The 21,445-nt window shown below is 35.4% G+C and overlaps 1 protein-coding gene across 1 annotated transcript in view; it reads right to left on the bottom strand.

The window, feature by feature from the left end:
- The window catches only part of SPAG6 (sperm associated antigen 6), a 95,870-nt gene that overhangs the window by 58,003 nt on the left and 16,422 nt on the right, over nucleotides 1-21,445 (bottom strand). Inside the window, 2 exon segments of the mRNA XM_036270191.1 lie at nucleotides 10,239-10,422; nucleotides 13,817-13,982. Of these exon segments, the coding sequence (XP_036126084.1) occupies nucleotides 10,239-10,422; nucleotides 13,817-13,982 (350 nt within the window).

A 21,445-nucleotide genomic window follows, 5' to 3' on the forward strand; every position in this document is an offset into this window, starting at 1 on the left:
CCCTGCCTTCAAGGAGCTCAGTTCATGGTGGAGGCTAAATAGTAAAGGGCTACTGGTGCCCTGGTGGAATCCTCTACAAGAGCACACAAAGGAAAGAGAAAACAGAAAGGGGAGACGGAAATGAGACATTAGATGGTTAGAAAGTTTCATGGTATTTTATACAAAAGTGGTCCCTTATCAGTAGTTGTTAGTGTGACTCCTTTTGAGTAGTTCCTTGAAGTTACATGTGGGCTTCCACTGTCCACTCTCATTTCTGAGTATGAAGCCAGACCAACATTTTTAATAACTGCGTAATATTCCGCTCAGTAAATATGCCATTATAAAGTACAGTATAGTGAACTTCTTTGTGCTTTAAAATTATGTACTAGTTATCTATTGCTATGCAACAAATGACCCAATCGCAGCAACTTAGAACTTATTTTTATCCTCACCTGAGGAGTTTTTTGCATGTATCCTCAAATAGAGCAGGAGGGAGAGAGAGAGATAAACATCGATATGATATGAGAGAGACACATGGAGTGGTCGTCACCCACATGACCCCAACCAGGCCGGGGACAAACTGCAACCGAAGCACGTGCCCTTAGTGAGAACCAAACCTGGAACTCTCCGGTCCACGGGCAAACACTCTAACCGCTGAGCCAAACCGGCCAGGGCTAAAACAACATCATTTTTTATCTCACATTTCCTGCAGGTCAGGAATCCAGGAGCAGCTTTGCCAAACAGATGGTTTTCATGAAATTGCCGGCACACTATCAGCTGGGGTTGCAGTCATTTGACTGACAACTTGGGGAGGATCTGCTCCCGAGTTCACTCATGTAGTTGTTTGGGAAGCTCAGTTTCTTACTGGTTGTTGGAGACCTCAGTTTCTTGCTGGCCACATGGACCTTTTCATAGGCTTCCTGAGTATCCTTATGTCATAGTAGCTGACTTCCCCCGAGCCATGATGAGAGGGCTGGGAAAGGAGGGGGAGGGAAGGGGAGGGGAGGGGAGGGAAGGGGAGGAGGAATGGAAGAGAGGGGAGGAGAGAACCCAGGACAGAGGCCTCAATCTTTTATAGCTGGTCAGCTATTCTCAGAAGTGACATGCCATCACTTCTGCTATATTCTAGTGGCCACACAGACCAATCCTGGTACGATGTGGGAGAGGACTACACAAGGGTGTGAATACCAGGACTCAGGGTCTTTGAGGGGCATCTTGGAGTCTGGCTGCCCAGGACATACATACATACATACATACATACATACATACATACATACATACCTCCACTGGGTTATACAACCAGTGTCTGTTTGTGCATTCATGTGTGTATTTACTTAAGATAGAGGTTCAGAGGTGAAATTACTGAGGGGAAGAATGTTGACATTTTTTGAGGTTCTTGATATTTTTAGATTAAACCACATGAGACTATTATTTTTATTAAGTCAAAACCAGTCGAATATAGGTAATTTTATAGGTCAACCTAATATGCACTGCAATATTGTTTTCAAAGGGGATGTATCAGTATATGTCCTTATCAACAACGTGTGAGGCTGGCAGTTTGGCCATTTACTTTATAAAGTTCATTTTAGCCCTTACATCAAGTAAAGTTGAATCATCATTTACTTCTCCCCAAACGGTATTTTTAGTTTCATATTTCTTAACTAACAGCATACCACAGTGGTTGAGTTACACTGATTAAGAAACATGAATGTTAAGTATGACTTTTTTAGACCACAGCATTACCACCATATTTGACTTTTAACAAATACCTACAACACCAATCAGAAAGAATATATGTACCCCTATGTTCATAGCAGCACTTTTTACAATAGCTAAGATCTGGAAACAACCCAAGTGTCCATCAGTAGATGAGTTGATGAAAAAGCTGTGGTTCATATACACAATGGAATATTATGCAGCTGTAAGAAAGATAGATCTCTTATCCTTTGAGATAGCATAGAAGGACCTGGAGAATATTATGCTAAGCGAAACGAGTCAAGCAGAGAAAGACAACTATCACATGATCTCACTTATTTGTGGAATATAATGAACTAAAAAAACTGCTGAACAAAATTAACCCAGGAACAAGCCTCAGAGGGGTGGGGGCTTGTGGGGGAAGAGATAAACCACAGAACTTACATGCATGTATGCATGACCAATGAACATAGACAACAAAGCTGGGGATGGGGTGGAGGGAGGAAGAGGAAGAGGGTGTCAATGGGGGAAAAATGAGAAACATCTGTAAGAAAAACAAATTAATAAATAAAAATATTTAAAAAAAATACCTACAAAGCATAGACACAGTAATCCTAAATCAGTCCAATAAGAACATGAGGCACATACATAATTTAAAATTTTCTAGTGGCCACATTTAAAAAGTAAAAGAAAGTAGGTGAAATTAATTTTTAAAGTCTTTTTCCTTTTTTACTGAATTTATCGGAGTGACAGTAGTTAATAAAATTAAATAGATTTCAGGTGTATAATTCTATGATACCTCAATTGCATATTGTATTGTGTGTTCACCACCCCAATCAATCTATCAGCATTTATCTTCCCTATATCCTCTTCTACTTCCCTCCACCCCTTTTCCCTCTAGTAATCATCATACTGTTCTCTGTGTCTATGACTTTGTGGCTTTTGTTGTTGTTTTGGTATGTTTTTTGTTTAATCCCTTCACCTTTTCCATCCAGCCTTCAACACCCCCTCCTGTCTGACAGCTGTCAGTCTGTTCTCTATCTATGAATCTGTTTCTATTTTGTTTGTTTATTTTGTTCATTAGATTCCACATATAAGTGAAATAGTATGTTACTTCTCTTTCTCTGACTGGCCTATTTGAAATTAATTTTAATAATATATTATTTAACATAATATATACAAAATATCATTTCAACGTGTAAGTAATATTTTAACATTTTAATGGGATATTTCACATTCTTTTTCATACCAAGTCTTGGAAATCCAGTGTGTATTGTATACTTACAGCACATCTCAGTTAATCTGCTATATTTTGATGGAATACTCTCAACTCTATTTAGATTTCAAAAAGTTTACAGTTGTAAAACTCAGTTCACATATCCAAGTTGTTCCAATTATGCCTAAAAATGTTTCAATAATTGCTCATCAATTGTTAAATTTATATTAATTAAAAGTAAATAAAATTAAGAATTTAGTTCTCATATGACTCGCTGCTACCATATTGGTAAACTCCAGTGGGAAATCAAAGGAGATATAGAGAAATAGTCTATGACACAAATGATTAAATAGCTAAAGTTCATACCTCTTTAAAGCCAGAGGTCCTATCCTGAGCAAAATGCTTGGATGCAGCTAACTTACACTACACTTTTAAGCTAGTTGGATTATTCATCTAAAACCACAAATTGGAGCATCATCAGATAACATAATAATTATACAGCAATTATTTTCCTATAGGACACTAATTTAAAATTTTTTATTGATAAGATGATGAACATGACTAATGTCAAAGTACAATTCTTATACTAACAAAGTCTGAAGCTTTTAATAAGGTAAAGTCTCTTGTAGATGTTTGTGAAATGCTAAAGTACTTTCAAATTTCAGTAAGTACACTATGCCTAATGTACTTCTAGAAATTCAAATAAATATAAAATGTAAATAATAGTGGTCTTCCTTCAATATCTACCAGATGTTAGGAGGATTTATACATTAGTGACTAGAAAATAAACCAAGTTAGAGAAATAATTTTGTTCAAACTTAAAAAATACATCATGATACATTGTTCAAATCTAGTGATTTATGAAATCACTAGGATACAAACACCCTTCTCTTTATTCACTCAGCACACTCATTTGGTGACATTTCTCACACAAGTATTTGTACTAAACAGGAATCAAAGCCTCAGACTGAAAAAATGTTAGGTGACATCAGGTAGAGGAAGTATTGTGTGGGGTAGAGAGCTAAGTGTCACAAATACCTTTTGGTGATTATAATGATATAATGATGGTGATGATAAAGAAATCATTTGCTAGCCTCATATAAAAAGTTCTCAGTAATTTAGGAATCTGAGATTACAGAATTATATTTTATTGTTCCATATTCTAAATTCTAAAAAAAAAAAGCCAAAAAGTTCAGATTTTATTAACTATGAGTTCATAATTTAAAAAATCACAATAAAGCCCTGGCCAGTTTAGCTCAGCAGTTAGAGCGTCAGCCCGCGGACCAGAGAGTCCCAGGTTCGATTCCCGCTAAGGGCACGTACCTCAGTTGCAGTTTGTCCCCGGCCCTTATTGGGGTTGTGTGGGTGGCAACCAGCCAATGTGTCTCTCTCACATTGATGTTTCTCTCTCTCTTCCTCCCCATCTCCCTCCTGCTCTATCTAAAGATAAATGCAAAAATGTCCTCAGGTGAGGAAATAAATAAATAAATAAATAAATAAATAAATAAATAAATAAATAAAATCACAATAAATAAAAATACAGAGTTTATAGCATATGTTTTTACTAGTATACAAAGAACCCCCAAAAATGACTGACAAATTGTGTAACTATTAATTAAAATGTTATTTTGTTTAACACACTTGGCTTCTATGCCCAAAGAACATAGAAGAGACGTTTATTTTCACTTTATCCTTTTTCACCAACACCTAAGTAAATAGGAGAGTATTTGTGGAAATGAAATTAGAATAAAATTAGGACCCAGCCGGTGTGGCTCAGTGGTTGAGTGTCGACTCATGCACCAAGAAGATGCTGGTTCGATTCCCAGTCAGGGCACATGCCCAGGTTATGAGCCTGATCCCCAGTGAGGAGCATGCAGGAGGTGGCCAATAGATGTTCTCTCTCATTGATGTTTCTATCTCTCTCTCCTTCTCCCTTCCTCTCTCTGTAATATCAATAAAGAAAAAAAAAACTTTTTAAATAGGTATATTGCCCTGGCCGGCTTTACTCAGTGGTTAGAACATCGGCCTGCAGACCAGAGAGCCTGGGGTTTGGTTCCCACTAAGGGCACGTACCTCAGTTGCAGTTTGTCCCCAGCCCCTGTTGGGGTTGTGTGGGTGGCAACCACTTGATGTGTTTCTCTCACATCAACATGTCTCTCTCTCTCTTCCTCTCTCTCTCCCTCCTGCTCTATCTACAGATAAATGCAAAAATGTCCTCTGGTGAGGATTAAAAATATATATATAAAATCTCATAAACATCATTTGCCTCTATGCTTGTGTTTTTCAAGCCCTCCAAGATAAAAAGAAAATGTTATAAAAAGAATAACATGGTACAGAAATCAACAGTATCTACAGGCATCAGTGAAGATAGTTGGCTGTAGGGCTTTTAAAATGATTTTTAATTACCCAGGCTCTTGCCTCCTTCACCCATCCATCCTTACTAACTCTAAGACATATACTATAAAGTGCCTAGTTAATTCAGATATTTGTTAGTAATATGTATATTTTTTAAAAAGTTAATTACTGCTTCCAAAGCCTGTTGCACACGATTTAGGATTTAGGTATTTATGTATAAGTAGCATGAGTGGCATGAGAAGAATATTTGTAAAACTTCTGAATTTTAGAAATGTTTTCTCCTTTAATCATTTCATCATTTTACACAAGAAAGAGAAGAATCAGGCTGGCAAGCTCTGTCTGGATTCTTAACTTACATTATTTATTTAGTAAATAGGATACACGCTACTAAATGTGTCCATAGTGTCCAAACCAGCCGTTTCCTGGAAGCACTGCTCATCTTTGGCTGCCTCAGTCTCTTCTCCTAACTGCTGAGCTGGAGTGAAAATTCCTCACTTGATTTGTGTCCTAAGGACATAAATCAGGTCTATGGGAGAAAGACTAGTCACACATGTGGAAACCAGCCATCAGGAATTGAAACAGGATGTATCTGGAAAGACTTTCAAATAGAAGGAGGAGGTTGAAATGAAGAATGATGAGCTCTCACACACTTTCCTTTCTCACACTATAAAAATGAAAAATCTCTGAAAGGTTTTCAGTAACTGCCAAGCAGTTCCACCATAAATTGCAGTCTGACCAGAATAAATCCTTTAACCCCTCTACTTCAGTTTCCTCATCTATAATATGACAATTATATCAATAACTGAAATGTTTTAGAACTCCTAATCAAATGTATTCCTGTTAGCCAGGCTCGAGAACAGCCAAAATTTACAGGAGACCAAGTTTACAAGAGACAGTATTTTTAGCTAAAGCTTCCAAAATAAACACTTAAAACTTTCTTTTGAGCCCAAATGTGGAAGACCGTTCATACAAAAAACATTTATATGACTTCTCCTTCCTCACACTTGCAGCCAGTAGACTGCCCTCATCTCACCAACTACTCAAATTGCTGCCACACCCTTCACACAAATTCACTGGCAGCACCCCGCTGTGCTGCACACAGGAACGGGCGAGACTGAGGCGAGACTGAGGCCACCAGGTGGGAGCAGGGAGGGAGGGCCAGGAGCGGGAAGCACCGAGCTCTGGGCTCCACAGCCCAGGTTGCTTCTGCTCACCCCTCACACTTCCAGCCCGCCCAGGCTGCTTGCCTCATTACTTGTATCTCCAAAAGCAAGGCTAATCTTTAGAAATAGTGACAGATTTGACATAGATTAGAATAATTCTGCAGAGTGGGAAAGTGACAAGGAAGAACGGAGATAACCAATATGAGAAGAAATCTACCTCAGCTTTTATTAAGGAACAGCAAAACATATAAAAATATAAAGAAATAACTTATCTTCACAGTAAGAGGTACATGTCATCAAGTGTATCCAATAACTGGTGGTTCAATCATAGAAATTTAATGACACGATTTGCACCGAACTTTTTTTGAACTGCCATTTCTAGTTACTAGCCCCCAGTTCCCTTTGATTATCTGTAAAATGCTTTAAAATCTATGCATAAAAGTGACCTTTAGAACTTGTGTTTTTTAAATAAGGAAAAGTCAGATAATGCCCACTGGTTTCTCTCTACAAATTGTGTGCTTACTTTATTTTTTTTCCTATATACAAAATATTTTCCTTCTATTGCCCTTAAAGATACACTTTATTTCTTTTGCATCTCTATTTGAAGTTTATATTTCTTAATCTGTCTAAGTAAACATTTCAACACTAATACTAAGAAGAAAAGACTGAATGAATGTCCTCCCATTAATCTCAATATATGCCATTTTCAGGAAACCACCGAGAAAGAAATCAGGTTATTTGGAGGTAAATCCTCTATTTTCACTGATAGTCAGGATGTGAATGATGACTTCTTTTATTGCTTACTTGATAACAATTCCCTTTCCTTCAGAGAAGTCTATGCAGTAATCTCTTCTGGGAGCTTCTGGGTCCCAAGCCTTTAAGTACCATGAAATATTGAAATTACAGGGGGAATTCCATGTGGGATCCAGATTATAGCAAAAAAAATTGGAATAGAATCCCTAAAACAGACCCCTTTTATGAACTGTTATCATTTAGCTTCAAACTCAACAGAAGGGAGGTATGTAAAGGGTATCTGTGGGTACCTGCCTGAGAATGTATCTGTGTGGTTGTCTCTCAAAGTTCTTTTACACCACCCTCTGAAATACTCATGTTACAATCTGTTTGCCATTAAGTCTTCTGACATAAAAAAAAAAAAAAAAAAAAAAAAATTTACTAAATAGATTCATGTAGTTTCCCCTGATAACCAGCTTCGGATGTAAAACGCTACCTTAGTTTTCTCCATCAACATGTATTAAGCAGTAGTCCTACGGTGAACCTATCTGGAAAACCAAAATTCAGATACTAAGAAAATAATTTTAATATACTAATTCTGAATCATTCTAAGCATGACAATAGTTTTCTTCTTCTATTTACTTTTTTAATTTTTTTCTTTATTTTTGTTTTATTTTTCCATCACCATTTATTCCCCAAACCATCTTCCACCTCCACTCCCCTCCCCCCACCCCCAGCAATCACCATACTGTTGTCCATATTCATGAGTTATTTCTTTTTTTTTCTTTTTGCTCAATCTCCCCACCACCCCAACAGCCCCAATATACTTTTATATCATTTTATTTCTTTTTTGTCTCTAATAATGTCACCACTTTATGAACCAAATTAAACATAACTATGGGAAAACTTCTTACTGTGTCTGTTTTGAATTTCTTCTTCAATAAACTTTCAAGAACTATTCAGTGAAGCTGTATCATAAAATGGTTAATATGGTCTTAGATTCAGACAGAGTTAGACTCAAATTCCAGTTCTACCTTTAACATAACTTCAGGCTTCTCTCTAAGTTCCACTTTCTTCCTCTGTTTAACAGGAACAGTAATGCCTACCCTAAGGGTAGCACGTTCAAAATGGAGTATTGACCACATGCCAAGCACTGGTCTGAGTGCTTCACACCTCTTATCCTCCTCCCAACAAATCTCGGAAGTAACTCTGGAGCAGTAGTCAATGAGTAATAGGCGAGGAAGTAAAGGTTCAGAAAGTTTAAAAGTCATGTCCAGTGTTGCATGGCAACAACGCAGTGGTAGAACTCGGACTCAGACGCAGGTCCTGTCTAATGCCACGTGCTCTGCACGCTTGGCTCGAGCTCTGCTGTACTCTTTCCCCCAAGTAATAACAGGTGGGGAAGATATCTGCACTAATGTCTTACTACGCAGTTCTTGATTACTAGCAAATCTGATCATTTTTATGTTTGTTAAACTGCAAAGTCTTGTTGTGTTATTTGTTGGAATTATTTAACAATTTCCATAAAGTGGTGGGGGCAATTTGTTCCCTGTGTACTTTGTACTAATCAGGTGTCAGCACAGCCTTCACACCAGATCCAGGCACCGAGCTGTCAGTTTATAAGAGGTGATCCTTTTCTTTCTCCTCCTTCCTACCCAGTATGGGCTAAATATAAGCATGTTCTAGAAAGTATGTCCATATCTTTCTTATATTTTATTTTTTTAATTTTTTTATTAATTTATTTTTGTTACAGTTCTTTCTCCTTTTTCCCACATTGACACTCTCCTCACAATCCATCCCCCCACCCCAGCCCAATCCCCAGCATTGTTGTCTTCGTCCATGGTTACACATATAAGCATATAAGTTCTGTGATTTATCTCTTTCCTCCCACCCAACCCCCTCTTCTGAGTTCTGTCAGTCTGTACCCTACTTCTATGTCTCTGGGTCTATTTTGTTCATCAGTTTGTTTTGTTCATTATATTCCACAAATAAGTGAGATCATGTGATAATTGTCTTTCTCTGATTGGCTTGTTTCACTTAGGATAATATCCTCCAGGTCCCTCCATGTCATCTCAAAGGATGAGAGATCTTTCTTTCTTACAGCTGCATAGTACTCCATTGTGTACATGTACCACAACTTTTTTATCCACTCATCTATTGATGGACACTTGGGCTGTTTCCAGATCTTAGTGATTATAAATAGTGCTTCTATGAACATAAGGGTACATATATTCTTTCTGAATGGTGTTTCAGGCTTCTTAGGATACATTCCTAGAAGTGGGATCACTGTGTCAAATGGAAGTTCAATTTTTAACTTTTTGAGGAAACTCCATATTGTTTTTCATAGTGGCTGCACCAGTCTGCATTCCCACCAGCAGTGTACTAGAGTCCCCTTTTCTCCACAGCCTCGCCAACACTTGTTGTTTGATGATTTGTTGATGGCAGCCATTTTGACAGGTGTGAGATGATACCTTATTGCTGTTTTAATTTGCATCTCTCTGATAATTAATGATGTTGAGCATTTTTTTCATATGTCTCTTGGCCATTTGTATGTCCTATTTGGAGAGGTATCCACTTGGGTCCTCTTCCCATTTTTTAATTGGGTTGTCTTCTTTTTGTTGAGTTGTATGAGTATAGTATATATTTTGAAAATTAACCCCTTACCTGATGTATCATTGGCAATTATGCTCTCCCATGTTGTCCATATCTTTTTAACATTACTCACTCACATGATTTGAAATACCCTATGTTAGGAATAAGAGTGAAGACTCAATGTACCCTGAGGGGTGACAAACTAAAATAATGTTTTAACTAAACCAATTTACCAAAGGTCTTTGAGAATTAATATCTCATTCCCTCTACTTCCTCCCACCTTTTCTTTCCATGTACAAATTTCTCTTCTCCTCAGATAAAGACTGGAATGCATTGATTTTTGTGTGAATTTGTAATCCAAACAACTTGGGCATCATTCAGAGGTTCTCTCCCATAATGTATAGAAACGTCCTTAAAACCTCACCTATGCCTTACTAAGCAAAGCCAGATTTATCTAATACTAAATATAAACTTTAATAACCCTATTTTAAAACATACTCCATTACCTGCATTCTGTGCTGCAATACATCCGAGTGCCCAGGCTGCAGCCTTTTTGATTCCAGGGTCAGAATCTTGCAGATATATCACCAGTGCATCCGGTGCTCCACAATCAACTATTGCCTGAGTGAGCTGAGGAGAAGGTTTACCAACTGCGGCTAACACAAAGGCAGCTACTTTCTTGTAGAATCACTATAAGGATAAAATAGATAAAACTCAAAGTGAGTTGAACACTTATATAATGAAAAGTTAAAATAAACTAAAACCAGCATAAAAATAATGTTAATATAATAAAGCGCAACAGCTTTTAAATACAAAAGAAAAACATCCTGCAACATCATTTTGAATTTTTTGTTACCCATTGCTTTTGTTCAGTAGCTAAACAAAAGCCATGCAAGTCTTATATTTTATGTTTTATTCTAAAACATGCACTTATAAAAATATATTTCCTGAAAACTGTATTTCCTACAAATTTATTATTTAATGAGATTTATATGCATCTGCACTACACTAAAGGTATTTGACCCATGGGAACTCTTGGATTGTTAGCATGTGCAGCTACACTAGCAACTCACAAATTCCATCCCTTTACTTGCTCTGTCTCTGAGGCTGGTGGGCCTTTCATAACCTCAACTAATCTTTCTAGTGTCCTAAGTTATCCTGAAATAACAACCATGTTTCAAGATACACTTATCAATCATTAAATAAACGTAAAGGCAAAACATTCATGATACATTTTAAACTTTTCCTGGCAAATAAACTAGCCAAACAATGGGACATGTTATTTGTCCCTTTTTAGAGGTGCTTTTTTTAAAAAAAGGTAAATACAAATGACTTAACATTATGTGACTGCTTCTTATTTATAATATTTTCTACATATGTTTTATCAGACTAAGAAATAAAATAAAACTGAAGCATGATTTTCTTTGTATAGCTAAAAAAATTAAATGTTAAGGAAGTATTTAGTTATAACACTCACTGTGGTTTTATGGTTGACATAATGACACAGTGATGGTCTCTTAATTCTTCCTTTTATTGACAGAACCCAGTTAACTCCAGATTTTAGATTCTGTTTCTATTTCTTTACAGTGACTACTAAAAAGTGTCTGGGTGTCATAGCACCTGTTTTGAAAGCATTCTACTTACTTACGCTAAAATATTAAGACACAAAAATTATATATATTTTTTAAGAGAGAAAAGATACACCAAGTTATTTTTAACATTATTTCACAAAACCTGGTATATATTGATGATATAAGAAATATGCTGTTTGGTAATGATGTATGGATTTTACATATTTCTTTAGTTTTTTTAATGTAACATGTAAATATTAAAATATTTGTCATAAAGTCTAATTTTATGTCAGTAATCAAATAGCTACTAATTTATTGTAAAAATTAAAATAGTTTTAAGTAGCTTTCTACAGATTTTCTTATACTTGTGGAAAAATAATGGTGATACATTTCTTATCATTATCGTAAGCTATTTTAACTTTTTATATTGTAGAATTTTCAAAATCACAGACAATTCCTTGCATGTTACTAGTCACTGCTAACTACAGAGCCTATAAGTCACACTTTCAGATCTCATTCTTTCCTATCTCCTAATTTCTGCTTCCCCAAATTCCTCTCTTCTCTCCCATTCCTTATCAAAAGAATTTTCTTTAAAAAAGCAACAGCAAAACCAGAGGACTTTGTACTTGGTGAACAGAGATTACATCTCCTATGAGAAATGAGTTAAAAGACTAGTAGGTGAAGAAGACAGAGCCTGTGAATAATGCTTCACATTCCCACTGTCTCTGTGTCCTAATACATTTTTTTGTCTCTTTTCAACTAATCAACATTGTTCACAGTTAGAAAACTTCTACTAAGGACCTTCTATGTGGGTTACCAAAATACACACTCTGACTTCAAAGGAAGAAATGAAGAGTCCAGGAAGAGGAAAGTCTAATAGTATTTGATGATAGAAGAAATAACTACAAGAAAAATAAAATCTCTGTGGAGATAAAACAGTCATTAGTAAATGACTCTCCAATTCATAAAAATAATGCAAATTTTTCAACAATTAGGGTTTGTGTTTACTTTTTTAAATTCTGATAAAATATACATAACATTCAATTTACTATTTTAACCATTTTAAAGTTTGTAATTCAGTGGCATTCAGTGAATTCATAATGTGGTGCAACCACCTTTCTAGTTACAGAATATTTTATCACTCTATCAAGAACCCCATATGTTAAGCAGTCACTCCTTAATCCTCTCTCCCCCCAGCCCTGGGCAACCACTAGTCTGCTTCTCTCTCTATGGATTTACATAATCTGGAGATTTCATATAAATGGAATCATATAATATGTAGTCTTTGTGTTTGGCTTCTTTCTCTTAGTATAACGTTTTTAAGGTTCATCCATGTTGTAGCATATATCAGTACGTGATCTTTTTTATGACTGATAATACTTCACTGTATGGATATATAACATTTTGTTTATCCAGTCATTCTTTTGGCTATTGGAATAATACTGCTATGAATATTTGTGTACAAGTTTTGTTTGAACACATGTTTTCAATTCTTTTGGAAATAGAAGTAGGAGAATTGCTGGGTCATCTGGTAATTATGTTTAACTTACTGAGGAATTGCCAAGCTGTTCCAAGCAGCTGCACCACTTTACTCAGCTACCAACAATGTATGAGGGGTCCAATTTCCCCACATCTTCACTAATGCTTGTTATTTTCCTTTTTATTATGACCATCCTAGTAAGTGAGGTGCTATCTCGTTGTGGTTTTGATAGGCATTTCCTGATGACTATTGCTGCTGAGCATCTTTTCATGTTTGTTGGCCATGCATACGTCTTCTTTGGATAAATGTCTATTCAAGTCCTTTTCCCATTTTTCATTGAATTGTTTGTCCTTTGGTTACACAAATAGGAATATAATTTTAAAGATATGTCCAGAAAGATATATTCCTAGGTTATGATAAACCAGTAGAATAGAATAAGCAGTCCAAAACCTTAACCATAGGAAGGTCCGTCCTTACCCACTGTTGGGTGGTGCCGTACAGAAAGAGTGGAATCAGACAGAAGGGGGAAAGGGGACTCTCTTAAATGACCCGTAAAAGGCCTGACACACTTGCATAAAAATGCTTTACCAAACCTTCCACTAAACACATTCTCCTTCCCTTTGGATGCTTCTCTCCCCCTTGCTTTGAAGCAATTTCTTATTGTTGCCATTAATCAAATTTCACCTATATATAAAGATTTCTATAAATAACTTTTTGTTTGCTTAAGGCTTTATATACCTAAGACTAATCCTATAATTTTAAAACTCTTATACACAGACATTCTACTTTATGTATAATCCCATTACATTTTTAAACCTGTTTTCTCTTTATATTAACAATAATGGGGAAAAGCTACATATCAACCTCAAAAAATAATGCCTCAAGATATTATGTTCAGTTCAAAGAATTGAATGTTAAGAATTGAATTGAGTGTTAACATCTTAATAATTCTAATGCTTACAAGCTTGCAAATGTACCCAAACAATCAAATATTTTAAAGTAAAAAACATACATAACATTTTAAAATTCTTACATTCTGTTCTGCCATCGAAGAAACAAGCTGTGGAAGAACGTCTCCCTTCACAACTGTGTCTGCTGGGTGATCACTGTAAATAAGCAGCCTCCCAAGAGCCAAAGCAGCAGCCTATTGAATTGTTGAGACCACATCCCAAAGAAGAGGCCTCAGCAAAGACATTACATCCGAGTTAAATTATAAAAGAACAGAAATCAGCAAAACTTAAAAAGCAAACATACAATTCAGCATAGTATATGCACATAAGAAAACTGAGGGAGAAAATCGGAAAAAGAAAACAACTTAGCCACTAAAAACTAATGGCATATTTAGAAGAATATAACTGGCCTAGACAGAATAAACAACCTGCAATTATCAAAGCAGCAGTATAGTGTGGAAATAAGAACGGTTTGGGGGTTAGATAAGAGTCTAAATCCCTCATTTGCAAATACTAGCTAAGTGACCTTACAGGAGTGCAAAGAAAGGTTGGGAAGCACAAAATATAATGCCTAGCACATGGTGGTGGATGGGGCTGATCCTCCTCCCTGCCCCCAGCCATTGCAAATTCTATCTTTCAGGCCTTAGGTTCAGATCCTTTCCTCTCAATGAAGTCTTTCATTTGTTTTGTGTTTTTTTCTCTGATTCTAACTGTTGGGTCTTTTCTCTGATTCCAAATGAACTTAGAGTTTATTACAGAAATTTTATCAGGGCCCATCTCAGAGCCAGGCAGCAGGGGCCATTTGGCGTGGACCTCACATTCACGAGGGCTGCAAATCAGATTTCGGACATTAACTCCAAGTAAATAAATTATTTGATATAAGAAAGCATATCATATTATCAGGTCTCATAATATTCATTTTAGGATAGCAGGTATATCATCCTCACAACAGTAATAAAAATAGTATTTATATATTTGGTTGTTCATGGTTTTTAGGTAATATTATAGCACAGCCGAAAGATTCAAATGGCTCCATGTAGTGTTCTGAAATTCATCCCACAGTAGGCTGAGTGGCCTGCAGGTTGGACAGTCTGCCAAAGTCCAAGAGCTTCAGCATTTCCTTAGTATCAGGATCAACTTCAATGATCTCCTGATCCAGGGCTGAGACCTCCAGAACATAATTATCTCTCCTCTCTCTCCTCTTCCTGCAGCTTGATGGATATACCTCTCACAGGGCCTCTCTGAATCTGCTCATACATGCTTCTCAGTGTGGAAGTCATTGCCCGGGCACGTGTGTACTTCTCCATGATAACCTGGGCCGCCTTCTTCACGGTCTTGGTGCAATGCAGCCCATCTTGGCGTGTCCATGGTCAAAAGTAGCTTATATTTATGGAGTACATATAGGCATGCATTGTTTTAAAGATTTTTTTCCATGTTAATTCACTGACCTGTCATAACAAACCTATCATGTAGGCCCTATTATCATGTCTATTTTACAGATGAGAAAATTGAGGCTGAGAAAGGTTTTTTGTTTTTTGTTTTTCAAATCTTTATTGTTGGATGTAAAATGTATTACAGATGTTCCACATTTTTCCCCCATTGACCCCCTCCTCCCTTAGAATTGATGGACATATAAAAACTTTCCCAGACAAGAAAAAGTTCAAGGAGTTCATCACTACCAAACCGTTATTATATGAAATGATGAAGGGTCTTTTTGAAGAAAAAGATAAAATGTATGAACAAACAAAATGGCAATGAATACATATCTATCAACAATGGAATCTACAAACAAAATGAACAGGTAGAGAAAGGTTTTTAAAAAAATTGTCATACTGCCCAGCTGGTGTGGCTCAGTGGATTGAGTGTCCTCCCATGGACTGGAAGGTCCCGGTTCTATTCCCGGTCAGGACACATGCCCAGGTTCCAGGCTTGGTCTACAGTGGGGTCCTGCAGGAGGTAGCCAAATGATGTTTTTCTCTCACATCATGTTTCTATCTCTCTTTTCCTTCCTCTCTCTCTAAAAAGTGAATAAAAACCTATTTTTAAAAATTGTCAACTAATAAATGGTAGAGCAAGGTTAAACATTCTGACATTCTTTATTGATAATTTCTAAATAAATAATATATACCAAAATAGAGGAGGTAGGGAAAGGGAGACAAATAATAATTGCATTTTGGTCATTTTATTGGATGTTCCAACTCTTTGTATTAACTTTGCCTTACTAGAAAATATGTAAAATAGTCAGCTGCTATCTGTACTTTAATGATGGTGTTTTAGTCAAAAGCTACAAGAAAGGTAATGACGTTAATGATGGTGTTTTACTCTAAAGTTACAAGAAAGGTAATGATGTTAATGATGGTGTTTTAGTCGAAAGTTATAAGAAAGGTAATGATGGAGTTCAAACTGGAACAAAGTACCTCTTGGCTTTATAAACTTTATGTAATTTACAGCAGGCTATTCAACTGAGGGTGCATCCTTTCTATAAAAACATATTTCAATGATCTATAAAAGCATATATTACCAATATTATTTTATAATGTTATATCCAGAAACACTTGAAATAGAATAAAAATGAATATGTTTACAATAACATTTAACATTAGACTAAAGTAAGATAAATGGTACTACCAAATAACATAAACAAAGAATAATGATGCTTATCTCAGATACATTTAATGATGTGACCTGTGGCTTTTCAGTTTCCTATTTCATTTAGTGATTATTTTTATGTCTAAGTTGGCTTGGTCAGCTCCTCTTATATGAGGCCGCAGTTGCAAATGTAAGTCCCCCACAGGCTGGTTAGCTTTGCAGGCACAAAGCACTCATGCTCACGCCTAGGTCATAGCTCCTGTTAAACCAATGAACATGTCTGTGCTCATAAGTGTTGCTTATATTAATTGTCTATACTTTTTCCATAGAGAAGATTTCTGAAAATCTAACAAAAAATTTAAAGCACAGAATAAGGTATTAGAATTACTACCAAGTGTTAACATGGGTTCTTCCTAGAAAGTTGGGTTTAAGACAATTTGTTTCTCTCTTCTTTGTAGTTTGCTTTATTGCTTCATTTTTATTTTAATTATGGTAAAATACACATAACATAAAAATTATCACTTAAACCATTTTTAGTGTACAATTCAATAGTATTAAGTATATTTCCAATGATATGTAATCATCACCACTACCTAGAAACTCAAACTGTTTTCTACAGAAGCCGCACTATTTTACATTCCCACCAGCAAAGTGCAAGGGTTCAAATTTCTCCACATTTTCACCAACATTTATTTTCTGTGTTGTTATTTTTTAATGATAGGCATCCTAATATGTATGAAATGATATTTCATTGTGTGTTTGATTTACATCTCCCTAGCACTAATGACAGAGAATGTCTTTTTATGCGCTTTATTCGCCATTTGTACATCTTCTTTGTTGAAATGTTTATTCAAGAAAATTGCCTGTTTTTTAACTGGGTTGTTATTGTTGTTGTTAAATATAATTTGCCATTTTTTAAAATAATAAATATGCACCATTTTAAAAAGAAAAGCTAAATTTGTTAATTTATATTTAAAGTTTTGTAATAAATACATTAGTGAAGCCAAAAATTATAAAGTATATGTATGTTTAGAATAGTTTGAAAAGAATCACAATTATAATTCATGTTTTTTTTTTTTCCTGATGATTCTGTTATTACCTTTTTCCCTTACTTGATAGATTTATTTATGTGACGTGGCTTATTGTCTTTTGAAATATAATTGGAGAATTAATCCATACTGGGTTATTTCACCTAAATGTTACAAAATAAAGTCTCAACAACTTCAAACTTTTCTGGTAAGAATTTGATGAATTCATCTATTTAGGTCTATATTTAACTTAATGATGTGTTTATTATTAGTTATAGTATTCAGCTAATATACCAAAAGTCTCCAATTTTGGAAAATGTCAGTTTGCAATTTTAGCAATAAAATATTTTACACCTCAAAATGTATTTCACTTGTTCATATACTCAACGGTATTTTCTACTCTATATATTTTCTCCTTTATTTTTCTATTGCATCTGGCCTAGGAGAAATAATATCAATAAAATGACACATAATTCCTTTCCTTCTATTCCTGTAGTCAATATTCAAGTTAGGCTTCTGCATGGGAACTTCTGCTCTATATACTTTCCCTATATTCCTTAGTTCAGACAGTAGCACAATGAGAATTTTTTAAAAAATTAAATCTCTGAACCTATACAAGTAAAAGTTAAAGTTTCCATTTAAACTATCTTTGTTTGGGGGTGGGAGTAGCTAGAAGGGGGTAAATGGGGGTCAATGGTGATGGAAGGAGATTAGACTTGGATGGTGAACACACAACACAATATAAAAATGATATATTATAGAACTGTATACTTGAAACCTATATAATTTTATTAATCAATGTAACCCCAATAAATTCAATAAAAAATTTAATATCTTTTTTTGAATAAGATTATTCTTATTATAGAAAATACTGCTCCTAATTTCTAGTCCTTAAATTTTTTTTAGTGCTTTATCATCATTAGTCCTCAGGAACATTTTTTTTTATCTCTTATACAGATTAAGCATAGAGACTTTGTTATTAAATACAGGTTGTCACAGATAATGATGCAAGAGAAACTGAGAGACAGAAGGGGAAATGGGAAGAGAGGGGAGGAATGGGGAGGAGAGAAAAGGAGAAAAGTATATATAACATAAAAAGAATTATTTTCTTACCTGCCTGTTCATTAGGAATCCATAGTGATTGATCATCGGTGAGTGAATGCATGACATTTTAGAGTTCATTAAATTACAGCAGTCTGAATAGTTACTATAATACTGGATACACAAGATCTCTAGGGAGCAGCTAATGACCTCACTAGGGTCTCCACTGAAGGAGCCAACATACTCTTTCTATTATCTAATATTAAAAATAATTCATATATTGTACTCTAATATTTATAAAACAATTTAGTCTAGTCTATACAAACTGATAAAATAGTGTGAAACTATTTTTGAAATTTAACTTGTAGGATAAATGTTTACAATCCTCCCCTTCCCCCAACTTTATAGCTTTGAGTTTCTTTTCTATTTTTCTTATTCCAGTGCCACACTGGGGACATCGCTGCTAATACCTACACTGCCATCCAGTTCTGCCCCAAACAAAAACAACCCTGCTGATCCTGCCCAGTCATTCATTCAAAAGACAGATCAGAGTTTACCAAGTGGCAAGGAATAGAACTGCACATGTGAGGTAAGGAGCTCCTGCTCTCAAGAAACTAATAAGCAAGTGGAGATTATAAAATAGCTTCAAAACAATCACGGCTCTTTCCTGTAATTCCTTTCAATGCAGCATAGGCCTAATTACTTTGATTTTGCATGCCAAGTGCACGTATACATTAGGAAGGAAATGCCAAGCATTTCCAAAGACAAAAACATTACCCATTCATTCTCATATCACATACATATAATTTATATACATATTAAGTCTTCTGATTAAAAAGATATTTAACATCTCAACTTTGTTTCTTTAAATACAAGTGTCTGTAAACTGGGCCTTTGGGCCCGTTTAAGTCATAGTAAAGATATCTGGTTGCCCTGGTTACTTCTTTTTTTTTTAATGTTTTTATTGATTTTTGAGAGAGAGAGAAACGGAAAGAGAGAGAGAGAAACATTGATTGGCTGCCTCCTATTGTGGATCAAGCCCATAACCAAGGCATGTGCCCTGACCTGGAATCGAACTGGGACCTCTCAGTCTCAATCCACTGAACAACACTGGCCCTGGGCTGCCCTGGTTACTTCTTATCTTCTTTGTTTGGGTTTTCAAATGTTCAATTTTATTTATTTTTATTGTGGTAAAATGTACATAACAAAATTTATTATTTTAACCATTTTTAGATGTACAATTCAGTGGCATTAAGTACAGTCACAATGGTGTGTAACCATCACCCACTATCATATCCAGAATTTTTTTCATCATCACTGATACTCTAAATTAAACACTAACTCCCCATTTCTCCTTACTTGCAGCCCCTGGTAATCTTTATTATACTTTCTGTCTCTCTGAATTTGTCTACTATAGATATCTCATATAAATGGAATCATATATTATTTGTCCTTTTTGTCTGGTTTATTTCAAACTTAGAGTTTTTCCAAGGTTCATCTATTGTAGTATGTATCTGAATTTTATTATTATTATTATTTTTTTAATCCTCACTTGAGGACTTTTTTTTTTTGCATTTATCTTCAGACAGAGTGAGAGGGAGAGAGGGGGGAAGAGAGAGAGAGAAAAACATCGATGTCAAAGGGACACATCGAGTGGTGGCCACCCACATGACCCCAACCGGGGCCGGGGACAAACTGCAACCGAGGTATGTGCCCTTAGCGGGAACTGAACCCCAGACTCTCTGGTCCACAGGCTGACGCTCTAACTGCTGAGCCAAACCAGCCAGGGCTCATTATCTTTTTAAGATGAATAATATTCTATTATACGTATACACATTTTGTTTGCCCATTCATCTGTTGATGAACATTTAGGTTGTTTCCACCTTTTGGTTATTGTGAAAAATACTGCTATGAACATTGGTGTACACATATCCATCTGAGTCCCAGCTTTCTATTCTTTTTGGTGTGTACCTTGGAGTGGAATTGTTGGATCAAATGGTAATCCTATGTTTAATTTTTGGGAACCATCAAACTGTTTTCCACAATGGCTAAACCACTTTACATTCATTCCCACCAGCAAAGCAAAAGGGTTTCAATTCCTCCATTCTCACCAACACTTATTTTTTGTTATTGTTGTTTTTATAATAGCCATTCTAATATGTATGAAGTGTTACTTCACTGTGCTTTGATTTGCATTTTCCTAATGACTAGTGATATAGAGCATCTACTCATGTATTTATTGGCCACTTGTATAACTCCTTTGGAGAAATGTCTATTTCAAAACTTTTGGCCATTTTTGAATCAAGTTGTTTGGGGTTTTTTGTTGTTTCTCAATATAAGGAGTTCTGTATATATTCTGGATATTAATTTCTTATCAAATATATACTTTGAAAATATATTCTCTCATTCTGTGAGCTGTCTTTTTACTTTCTTGGTAGTGTCTTTTGATGCCTTTCTTTGTATTTTTTTGACTTAAATATGAAGTGATTTCTACCATATATATTCTTTACTTTCTGATTTTATTCAGAATTATTATAAACTTATAAAATATGTTAATTTATTATTGTAAATTTTGCAAAGCTTTAAAAATGTAAATTCCAAAAAATTGTTTTATTTTTATCTCAAACTACTTTCTATAAGACTGTTTACTATTCAATTGCCACTATAGTTGATTCAAGTTTTGGAAATAGTGATTTCTGCATACAAGTAACCAATGCACAGCAAAGAATTTGCCTTTGATTGTCATTGTTACTACCTGACTCTGGCATTCTGTTTGGAGTACAATGAGAATATAAAAGAAACTTTGTGCTTTAAAAATAGAAGGAATCACTTGCCCTGCTTGGTACACGACTGTCTATGTTGATAAACAACAGACTGGGGTAATTAAAAGCCTGTATCTGGGGGTAAACCGATTGGGTTCAAATCTGGGTGCTGCCACTTTCTAGCTGTGGGGCTCAGCAAGGTAACTTAACATCTCTGTGTCTCAGTTTCACCATAAGTAAAATGGTGGTAAATTCTAGGACTACCTCATAAAATTGTGTGAGAATTACAATG

Source organism: Molossus molossus, unplaced genomic scaffold, assembly GCF_014108415.1.
Source record: "Molossus molossus isolate mMolMol1 unplaced genomic scaffold, mMolMol1.p scaffold_m16_p_1, whole genome shotgun sequence".
Taxonomy (NCBI): domain Eukaryota; kingdom Metazoa; phylum Chordata; class Mammalia; order Chiroptera; family Molossidae; genus Molossus; species Molossus molossus.